General features: G+C 54.1%; 1 protein-coding gene across 1 annotated transcript in view; it reads left to right on the top strand.

Annotated features, from left to right (window-relative positions):
• The window catches only part of VSX2 (visual system homeobox 2), a 23387-nt gene extending 16841 nt beyond the window's left edge, over positions 1 to 6546 (top strand). The window contains exons 4-5 of the mRNA XM_023230295.3: positions 3419 to 3599; positions 4416 to 6546. Coding sequence (XP_023086063.1) covers positions 3419 to 3599; positions 4416 to 4741 — 507 coding nt within the window. The 3' untranslated portion in view covers positions 4742 to 6546. The remainder of the gene's footprint in view (positions 1 to 3418; positions 3600 to 4415) is intronic.
• Positions 6547 to 11406: the final 4860 nt, after the last annotated feature.

The following is an 11406-nucleotide window of genomic DNA, read 5'->3' as shown; positions in this document are numbered from 1 at the left end:
TTTGGGAGGCCGAGACGGGCGGATCACGAGGTCAGGAGATCGAGACCCTCCTGGCTAAAACGGTGAAACCCCGTCTCTACTAAAAATACAAAAAATTGGCCGGGCGAGGTGGCGGGCGCCTGTGGTCCCAGCCACTCGGGAGGCTGAGGCAGGAGAATGGCGTGAACCCAGGAGGCGGAGGTTGCGGTGAGCTGAGATCCGGCCACTGCACTCCAGCCTGGGCGACAGAGCAAGACTCCGTCTCAAAAAAAAAAGAAAGTAATTACTTTCAGTGGCAAAAACCGCAATGACTTTTTGCACCAACCTAATATAATGCACTGTATTCAAGCAGGACAGACTGTCTCCCGACCAGGAAGTAGGTGGCTTCTTATATTCATGAACCAAACCTCTCCAGTCCTCTGTGGTCACACTTGGTGTCTGGAATTCCATCACCAGGGGATTCATTCTTTGCTGTCTTCTCTGAGAGGTGGATAAAACCGGGAGTCATACTTTTTTTTTTTTTTTGAGACAGAGTCTCGCTCTGTTGCCCAGGCTGGAGTGCAGTGGTACAATCTCGGCTCACTGCAACCTCCACCTCCGGGGTTCAAGCGATTCTCCTGCTTTAGCCTCCTGAGTAGCTGGGATTACAGGTGTGCACCACCATGCCTGGCTAATTTTTGTATCTTTAGTAGAGTTGGGGTTTCGCCATGTTGGCCAGGCTGGTCTCGAACTCCTGACCTCAGGTGATCCACGCGCCTCGGCTTCCCAAAGTGCTGGGATTACAGGCGTGAGCCACTGCGCCAGGCCGGGAATCATACTTGTATGTGGATTAGTCCTTTCAGATTTTTCCTCTGTGGGAGAAAGCAGCTTGCAGCAAGCAGTTATGCTAAGGAGAGGGTGATGGGGCAGGATTGAGGCCTCAGATAAACCGCAGGCCCCGGATAGGACACCTGTAGGACAGCTGGTCGGGCACACATCCTGCAGCACAGGCCCACAGCACTGGGGAGATCTACACTCGGCATGGAGCCAGGCTGGGACGCAGGCCTGAGTTAGCCCGGCTGGCATTGCTCCCCTCTCCCTTCAGGGCACGGAGGACAGCCATCTAGCGGCCTTTGAATTACACAAACCTTTTCCTTGGCAGTGGTCTCCCAGAGCGGTCAGGTCCGGACCAGGCAGAGGCCTTGCACCTGCGCTTCCCAGTCCCCCAGTTCTGCGCGGGAACTGCAGGTGCCAAACCCGGTGGCAGCAAAAGTGCTGCCTGAACAGGGACGGCGCCACTCGGGGCGGGAGAGGCCGGGGGCATCTAAGGCCGTGTCGCTCCCATGTTTAGAGGCTCCCAGTTATTTACAAATGAAGAAAGGCCAGAGGGCACGCGTTTGGGTCAACTTAGAGGTGCGCGTGCCCAGGGCAGTCAGTGTTCTGTGACCTCTGTGGGGGATGCGAGGCGGGCGGGCCGCAGCGCCCCCTGCCGGGGGTGGCCGGCCTCGCTCCGACACGGACTCCGGGCCGCCGGGCGCTCACTCCGCCACCTGGCGGCGATGGCGGGAACCGCAGGAGCGCGCTGATTGCCCAAGCCCCGCCGGACCCAGCTCGGGCTCCCCAGGCAGCGAAGGGTTAAGCTGTCAGCGGCGCGATGTTAAACAGGTGTCAAAGGCGCCCCATATATCTGCAGATTGAAATCAAATTCTTTGCCGTATAAAAAGATAAATTACCCAGGCGCTGCCGCGCGTCCCACTCATCACGCCAGCGCCAGACGGCAAGCAATTTTTTTTTTTAATGTGCTAACGACCTAATCAAGCAATCAAGTCGGAGGAGATTGCAGCGTGACCCGGGCAGCCATCTGCCGCCGAGCCCGCATGCATTTCCGCGCCGCGCGGGGCGGGGACCGCGAGGGGCTGCCGGGGGGAAGGGGGAAAATCCTAAACAAATTAACACCCAATTTTCCCCGTCTAATTAGTTAAATGAGAAGAGTTGGGGGTCCCCGGGGAAGCGGGGGCGCTCGCGGCGAGGCGAGCGCTGCCTCCCCAGCATTAATTAGTGTGGGTCAATGCCGCGGCTCCCGGGAGAGCAGCCGCTTTAATTTCCCGTGATATTTCAGTGCCTGAGGCCCATCGATTCAAACTGAAATTAACTTATTTTTCAATCAGCCCAGGGCTGCCCCTGGGGGTGACTCTTCTTTTGCCGCCTCCTGAATAGAGCTGGAGCAATTTTTCATTAAAAGCTGATACCTCGGCCGCGGGGGAGGGGGCCCGGAGGGAAGGGCGGGGCCGGCCCAGACCCAGGCAAGGAAATCGGGAGGAAATGAACAGATTTCCCGAACCCACCTCGGTCCTCCCCCTTGCCGCCCCACTCCCTCCACTTCCTTGGGGCGACTCGCTGTCCCCGGGGTCAGAGCCTTTAAGGGCTGTGAGGGGCGAGAAGGGACCGGCCAGGCTTGGGGCCCACCAGTTCCTTGCGAGCCTGGACCCCCTTGGCGGACAATGCAAGGGACTCTTGGCTCTGTCAGCTGCGGGAAATCTCCGGAAAGCTTCTTTGGGGGACCAAGAAATCTTCCCTCCCCAAACCTGGCAGGGATTCTGGGATCTCTTCCCGTATGGGCTAGAGTGCTGCAGACACCCCAGGGTACCCCACTGTCATTCAGACCCTGCACCAATCAGCTTTGGGGCCAGAGACACATTCGCTAGTGCTTCCTCCGCCCCCACTCCCTCCCATTTGCTCCTCAGCCCTGGAGAATGTTGTCTTCATCCCTGGACCATCTCCCCCAGATACCATTCAGAGTTAGGCCCAGAGCTGTGGGGAGCAGGTACCTGGAGGGCACATGTGGCTTGGCAGAGCTCAGCTGGGACAGGGCAGAGGAGGGAGGCTGACCCAGGCCTCCCAGGGGAGTCTCCCTCCCTGAGTTCCCAGCCTCCCTGATACCTGGGTGAAGTGCCCCTAAGACTGTCCCCTGCCCTTTGTCCCTGATCCCCCACTCACCTGCAGCCCTCCTGGATGGTTCTGGCTCTGGGCTTCTGGCAGAGAGGAAACCCTGAGCCAGAGACATTGCTAGTCCAGTGCTGGGAAAGGAATTTGTCCCTCTGCAAATCAGAAAAAAAGATTTATATGCTGGAGGTATGAACACATGCAAGAGAACCATCACTGGCGTGGCAGTCTTCTCATCTGCAAACAGCCGATGACACTGGGTCCTGTGCACCTGTAGGACTCTGGGAGGCATCCATACCCCATCTCCCTAGAACTACCCATAGTATTTTCATAAGACTGATGTCCTCCTTCTGAATACTCTCTGAGCCTGGAGGAACCCAGGGGGCACCAGGGAGTGGGCGAGCTCAGGTTAAGGATGCCCTGCTGGAGAAACCTTCACTCCAGGCCTACAAGGGGTAAGGGCCTTGGGCCCAGCACTTCTCAGAGCAAGCCTCTGACCTGTTCTGTGCACCTGCAGGTCTGGTTCCAGAACCGCAGAGCCAAGTGGAGGAAGCGGGAGAAGTGCTGGGGCCGGAGCAGTGTCATGGCGGAGTACGGGCTCTACGGGGCCATGGTGCGGCACTCCATCCCCCTGCCCGAGTCCATCCTCAAGTCTGCCAAGGATGGCATCATGGACTCCTGTGCCCCGTGGCTACTGGGTAAGAGCCCGCACCCTCCTTGGGGCCCTGCCCCTGCAGTGAGGAGAGTGGGCTCCTTGGAGAGGGGGACAGAGGCTTGAGGCAGGGGGACTTGGGCCACGGCAGCCTAGCAGGAGAGAAGCTCTTCAAAGCAAACCTCTTGTTCTACTTTGGGGGACTCAGGGCAGCGTGGGCCTGGGGCCTGGTGTCTGTCACTTGCTCTGGGTGCCAAGAACTCTCATCATGAAGGAGTCCCTAACTGGATTATTTTGTCCTGTGAGAAAGGTGTGGCTGTTGCCCTGGGGTCTGTACCCTCCTCTCCCCTTGGCCAGAGTTGGGCTTATGGTGAACAAAACAGCCTTCCTTGGGGGTTGAGAGGACCCGTAGCTCCCTCTGGATGCCATTCTGCTTTGCCCAAAGGACTTTTGTCCCCCAAATCTCTCTACTTGCTATCTTCCCCACCTGCCAACTTCCCCACCTGCCCTCCGGGCCTGTATCTAAGAACAGCACCAGCTTCTCTTGGGGTTCTAAGATCTGGAATCCCTTGGGGGAGGGACAGGGGAGCATGTGCTGTGGCCTGGAAGGGACAGAACAGGCCACCTGAGGCCCAGGTGCCCAGGGCTTTGGCAGGGGGAGGTCCTCCACAGGACTGGCGACCCATCTCCCTGTTCCCTGACCCTGGCCCTGGCCCAGCCCTGGGACTTGTGTGACTGTGGTGTGGGAAGTAAGGCTTTCTGCTCGTCCTTAATTCTGGCCTCTCTCTATCTTTGCCGTTTTCAGTTCAAGATGGCTTTCCCAGGCGCTTTTCTAAACCCGAATACCAACAATTCTTTTTAGGGATGCACAAAAAGTCGCTGGAGGCAGCAGCCGAGTCGGGGAGGAAGCCCGAGGGGGAACGCCAGGCCCTGCCCAAGCTTGACAAGATGGAGCAGGAGGAGCGGGGCCCCGACGCTCAGGCAGCCATCTCCCAGGAGGAACTGAGGGAGAACAGCATTGCGGCGCTCCGGGCCAAAGCTCAGGAGCACAGCACCAAAGTGCTGGGGACTGTGTCTGGGCCGGACAGCCTGGCCCGGAGTACTGAGAAGCCAGAGGAGGAAGAGGCCATGGATGAAGACAGGCCGGCGGAGAGGCTCAGTCCATCGCAGCTGGAGGACATGGCTTAGGTCAAGGCGCGCTCAGATGCCGGAGCCCCAAGACTCTACTCTCCTCGGAGCCTGTGGTGCTGGGAGGTGCTCTCTGAGGCAAGGCCCAGGCCTGGCCTCTGCCATCCTCCCTGTCCCCCACAGGTCCTCCATCACCCCTGGTGGCTGCAGGCACCGCTGGGTTCTGACTCTGGACCATGCTGAGACATCCCTCATCTAGTTTTGACCTCTCCAGCACCCCAGCCTCAGAAGCCTTCTTGCTGCCCACAACGTCCCCTCAAGCCCCTTTTCTCTCAATCCCTTTGCAGCGCTCACTGATTTTGGCCACCCTTTGCTCTCTGTTCTCTTGCTTTAAAGAGCCCTCCTTCCCAACTCTACATTCCGCTCTGCCCATGCCTAAAGCCCATTGCTGCAAATGCATCGTGCATTGCCTGCCACGGCTGTGACACAGACGGAGGACTGGAACTGCAGCTCCCGCATCCTGAGCACTCCAGTCCTCAGCAAAGGTCTTCTCCCAACTCAGCCTGTTCCTTCCTGCAGACCTGGCTGGGCCTGGGCGTCTGCAGTGTGAAGACACTGTGCAGGCTCAGCCTCTGCCCCACCCATCAGTGGAGTCCAGATGGCAGGCTACATTTGGGAAGTCTCAGCCTGGGCCCCTCAGCCACCCTTGGTCTCATGCCCTGCCATAGTCACCCTTAGGAACCCACCCTCCCCACACCCAACCTGCCCACTGGCTTATCCCAGCACAGGCACCTACGTGGCATGTGGCAATGTACACTGTGTGCCGTGAGTCCATGTCCTATGCCTCACAAATGCTGTGGCTCACTGCACTGTGCAGGAGTCCAAACCTTCTACCCTGGGTCCTCGGGCCCCTGCGCCTGAGTCCTGAAGCATCTCGACTCTTGTGATATGCTGCCTGTGACCTTGACTTGCTGTGAAGGCACCCTTCCCCCACAGCTCCTTGTGAACTATGAGTTTGCATGTGCCCTGCCTTGAACAACCCAATCTGGCTGGTAAATGACATCTAGGAAGCTACAGGCCTGGCCTCAACTAAGCAGCAAAGCCTGGAGTCGGCCTGGGGTTATGCATACGCATTAAGGGCCTGCTGGAGAAACCTTCACTCCAGACAGACAGGGGGCTAAGGGCCTAGGGCCGAGCACCTCTCAGAGAAAGCCTTTGACCTGTTCAGAAAGATAGGAAAAAGGCTGGAAGCAAGGCAGAAAGCCAGGAGTAAGCCCAAGCTAAGCTGCAGGCACACACGCCTTCATGCCATTGTATGCCAGGAAGCATGTCCACTAGACTAAAACATGGTAACATGATGGAATAAAGAGCCGGGGCTTCTTTCTGCCGGCTGATGGGTGGACCTGTTAGTACGGCGACCTCTCTGGCCTGGCCTTTTACATTCGCATGAGCAATGGGAGCATATAGCTCTGTTGACCTGCCCAATCCAGATTCCCAGGCCAGGCTCCCGACCCCATCCACCCATCCACCACCCCACCCACCTTTGCAGGGAATACCTCCTCGTTAGAGAAAGGCCTGAGTGTGCGTTGCAACTTTAATTCCATATTAAAAGTTGATTTATTCTTCATTCCATTATGGAGCTTCCCTCCCCCAACCCTGGTTCTTCTTGTCTTTGTCCCTGTTGGTTTGAAGTGTTAGACTATAGCCCCTGGTGTGTAAATAATGTACATAGAGTGAGAAGAAAGAAACTTGATATTGAGGTGTTTGAAATATGAAACTGTAATAACTTCTAGGTATTCGAAACCTGTGATTTCTGTGCCATTTTCTGTAAAGATACAAGTAAGAATAAAATTGACTTAAAAATAGCAGGGGAGGAATCCAGGAGTCCACTGTGGGTGGGGAATGGTTTGTGTTCCGTGTGTATGGGTGGCATAAAAAGTAAATCTACAGCTGGGCATGATGGCTCATGCCTATAATCTCCGCACTTTGGGAGGCCGAGGTGGGCAGATCACTTGAGGTCAGGAGTTCGTAACCAGCCTGGCTAACATGGCGATGCCCTGTGTCTAGTAAAAATATAAAAATTAGCCAGGGGTGGTGGCACACACCTGTAATCCCAGCTACTCAGGAGGCTGAGGCAGGAGGATCGCTTGAACCCAGGAGGTGGAGGTTGCAGTGAGCTGAGGACAGGCCATTGCACTCCAACCTGGGCAACAGAGCAAGACCCTGTCTCAAAAAGAAAAAAAAGTAAATCTACAAGTTGATTTTTAGGTCAAAATTACTGGGTTCCTTTTTTAAAAAATTACGCTAATTGTAGGAGTACAAGCGGCCTATGTCTCTCCACGGAGCTGATACCATACCACCCTTCAATGGCATTCATCACCATGACATGGGATCGGCCTCCATGTTCGACACAACCTAACTGTCCCAAAGATCCATAGTTCTTACCTCTGACTCCCTCCTACTCCCCACAGAGTAGTTGGCATTTGCCTCTTTCCTTTGGTACTGAGTTACTGATAACTCTGTTTCCTACCACCCTCTGCGGAAGCCCACAGCCCACCTTGGCCCCCAAGAGAACTCCCTTCCTTTTGTGCACACCTGTGCCCTTCCACGTCTTACCCTCAACCTAAACAACAACAAACAAAAAAGGTAACAGTATCTGGAATTGAAAGCCAGACAGATTATGCTAAATCCTTGTCAAAGGGAAGGAGAGTCAACAAGAGAAACAGCTCGAGGAAGACCACATGAAACTGTCTGCAGACGGCCGTGACCCACTAACTTGATGATGTGCTGGATGGAATTACGAGATGAGAGAGTGGGGTGAGCAGATGAGACTGGCTGTATTTGAGCTTTGGGTTCAAGGAATCTCGTAAGATTGTTTCAAATTGGCTTAGATGTGAACTCCCTCGTGGATGAGGTTTCTGGCAGCCCATCAACAAAGGAGAATGACAGGAGGTCAGCAGTCTTACTACCCTGGATTGGACCCAGATGTGGTCCTCGCAGACCAGGACCCTGAGGGGCACACGTAGGAAATCTCCAGCTCCTGTGTGGGGACGGGAAACAGCCATGAGCCTGGCTTCAAGTCCTGCCGTGCCAGGCTGCTCCCAGGCCTTCCCCAGCATGTCAGCCCCTGCAGGATTCATCCTTGGTCTAGGAATGCCTTTCTCTCACCCTGTCCTCCATCAACTGTCCAGGAAGTAAACCACCTGTCATCCTTCCAGTCCTCTCCCCTCCAAAGCCCTCCCGACCTTCCAAGAAGAGTGTATTTATTTACTGATTTATTTCTTTTTGAGACAGGGTCTTGCTGTTGCTCGGGCTGGAGTACAGTGGTGTGATCATGGCTCACTGCAGCCTTGAGCTCTCAGATCAAGGTGCCCTCCCATCTCAGCCTCCTGAGTAGCTGGGACTACAGGTGTGCATCACGCTGGCTAATTTTTAGTAGAGAAGAGGTCTCACTATGTTGTCCAGGCTGGTCCTGAACTCCTGGGCTTAAGCAGTTCTCTCATTTCAGCCTCCCAAAGTGCTGGGATTACAGGAATGAGCCACTGTGCCTGGCCAGCAATACTTTATAACCTCTGTTCTCTGACATCACTTGGGACATTCCTCATTATGGCATTTTCCACATTGTGTTGTATTTTTTTTTTTTTTTTTTGAGATGGAGTCTCACTCTGTCGCCCAGGCTGGAGTGCAGTGGCATAATTTCGGCTCACTGCAAACTCCGCCTCCCAGGTTCAAGGGATTCTCCTGCCTTAGCCTCCTGAGTAGCTGGAATTATAGGCGCATGCCACCATGCTGGGCTAATTTTTGTACTTTTAGTAGAGACGGGGTTTCACCATGTTGGTCAGGCTGATCTCGAACTCCTGACCTCGTGATCCTCCTGCCTCAGCCTCCCAAAGTGCTGGGATTATGTAGTTTTTTTATTTACAAGTCTATCTTTCCCATAAGACTGATTTCTTCAAGAGTGGGGCTACATCTTATTCTTCTTTTATTCCAGGACTCATCAAAGGGCCTGACCCTCAATCCATTATTGAATGCATGGATGAACGTTCTGCCTATAACTCATCATTTATTCAATAATTTAAAAATAATGACTGAGCATCTATTATGTATTAGGCAGTGGGGCAAGGCACTGGGGATATAGCAGTAAGCAAAGCAGTCCCAAATTCTGTTTTGTTTTGTTTTTTTCTTTTTGAGACAGAGTCTTGCTCTGTCATCCAGGCCGCAGTGCAGTGGCACAATCTCGGCTCACTGCAACCTCCGCCTCCTGGGTTCAAGCAATTCTACCAGCCTCCTGAGTAGCTGGAATTACAGGCATGTGCCACTACATCTGGCTAAGTTTCTGTATTTTTCATAGAGATGGAGTCTCGAACTCCTGACCTCAAGTGATCTGCCTGCCTTAGCCTCCCAAAGTGCTGGGATTATAGGTGTAAGCCACCGCGCCTGGCTCCAAGTTCCCTGTTCTCATGGAATTTACGGTCTGGAGGGAAAGACAGCATTTAAGTAACTATACAAATAAAATATAAAATTGCAAATGTCCTGTTAACTTGGAGGCATGCTATAAGAAACTGTGAAAGCTAGGCCGGGAGTGGTGGCTCATGGCTGTAATCCCAGCACTTTGGGAGGCCGAGGCGGACGGATCATGAGGTCAGGAGATCGAGACCATCCTGGCTAACATGAGGAAACCCTGTCTCTACTAAAAATACAAAAAAAAAAAAAAAAAAATCAGCCAGGTGTGGTGGCAGGCACCTGTAGTCCCAGCTACTCAGGAGGCTGAGGCAGGGGAATGGCGTGAACCCAGGGGGTGGAGTTTGCAGTGAGCCAAGATTGTGGCACTGCACTCCAGCCTGGGAGATACAGCAAGACTCCACTTCAAAAAAAAAAAAAAGAAAGAAACCGTGAAAGCATCTAATAGGGTGACCTGACCATCTGTGGGCCTTGAGCCAGGGTGTTTACCCTCTGAGCCTCTCTCTCTGTGTTCTGAAATGGAATAGTAACATCTGCTCTGCCTGTTATGGCGTTAAGTTTCAAGGAAAAAGTGAGGACGTGGAGAAAGGCACTGTACAGCACAAAGGAAAAGTGGTGGGGCCAAAGCAAGCCTCTCAAACCCAGGGGGCATCCTTGGCAGCTGCCTCACCCTCAGGTAGGCCTAGGGGACAACTGGGACACTCAGAGCCTTGGGAGACAGCAGAAATCCTCTTGGACGATCACCTCAGGGGATTTGCCCGGAGGAGAAGCAAGCAGTTCTCTGCACAAGGAAATGCAAATAGGGTTACAAGTAATCGAAGAGGGGAGAGGCTGGACAGGAAAGGAAGGCCTGGAGGGCCAGGCCCAACTGAGGCAGAACAAAGAGAGAAGTCCTTTTAGGTGCTGACTATACCCCAGGAGTGTCTTATTTCCTCTGACCCTGACACCTGGTTCCTGGAAGGGAGATTTTATTCCAGGCTCTGCAGGGCTAACAGGCTGCCAAGAGATGGCTGCACGCACCAAGAACAGCAGCAGAGCTACAGGGGCAGGAGGGGCTGGTTTATGAGGACTGCGGGAGCTGGTGAGCAGGCCTGGCAGGGAAAGACAAGGAAGAGTCTGGCTGGGGGTAGGAGAGTGGCAAGCAGGGCTGGTGACAGCAGGGGAGCTTCTGAGGCCAGTCCTATGGCCTGGTGAGAGCAGCTGCTGCAAGAAAGAGGGACTCGATCTCAGGGATCGCTGGGACCTGGTCCCAGCCTCCTGCTGGCCCTCCAGCCTCCTGTGTCTCCTGCACCCAACAGCTCACTGGGGCCTTGAAGTCTTTCACCTCCTGCAGTGCCTTCCCCACCTCTCTTCACAGTGTGGAGCTGCGGCAGCCTGGCCCATAAATTTCAACAGAGGTACCATACTAATGTCGATGTCGATAGAGGTAACACTGGGTGAAGGGTGTCTTAGTCTGTTGTGTGGCTGTAACAGAATACTATGGACTGAGTAATTTATAAAGAAAAGAGAGGCCGGGAGCGGTGGCTCAAGCCTGTAATCTCAACACTTTGGGAGGCCGAGATGGGTGGATCACAAAGTCAGGAGATCGAGACCATCCTGGCTAACATGGTGAAACCCCGTCTCTACTAAAAAAATACAAAAAATTAGCTGGGCGAGGTGCCGGGCGCCTGTAGTCCCAGCTACTCGGGAGGCTGAGGCAGGAGAATGGCATGAACCCGGGAGGCGGAGCTTGCAGTGAGCTGAGATCTGGCCACTGCACTCCAGCCTGGGCGACAGAGTGAGACTCCATCTCAAAAAAAAAAAAAGAAAAGAGAGACTGGTGTGGTGGCTCACGCCTGTAATCCCAGCACTTTGGGAGGCTGAGGTGGGTGGATCACTTGTGGCCAGGAGTTTGAGACTAGCCTGACCAACATGGTGAAACCCCATTTCTAGGAAAAATACAAAAATTAGCTTGGCGTGGTGGCATATGCCTATAGTCCCAGCTACTCAGGAGGCTGAGGCACAAGACTTGAGCTTGGGAGGTGGAGGTTGCAATCAGCCAAGATTGCACCACTGCACTCTAGCCTCGGCAATAGAGCCAGACCCCATTTCAAAAAAAAAAAAAGAGAGAGAGAAGAAAAGAAATTTCTTTTTTACAGTTCTGCAGTTCGGGAGGCTTGAAAGTCCAAGGTTGAGGGACTACATCTGGTGAGGGTCTTCTTGCTGCTTCATAACATGGTGGGAGGTAAAAGGGCACAAGAGCATGTGTTAGAGAACAAGAGGGG

The sequence above is a fragment of the Piliocolobus tephrosceles genome, chromosome 6, assembly GCF_002776525.5.
Source record: "Piliocolobus tephrosceles isolate RC106 chromosome 6, ASM277652v3, whole genome shotgun sequence".
NCBI lineage: Eukaryota > Metazoa > Chordata > Mammalia > Primates > Cercopithecidae > Piliocolobus > Piliocolobus tephrosceles.
This window is presented reverse-complemented; position numbering and strand designations above follow the sequence as displayed.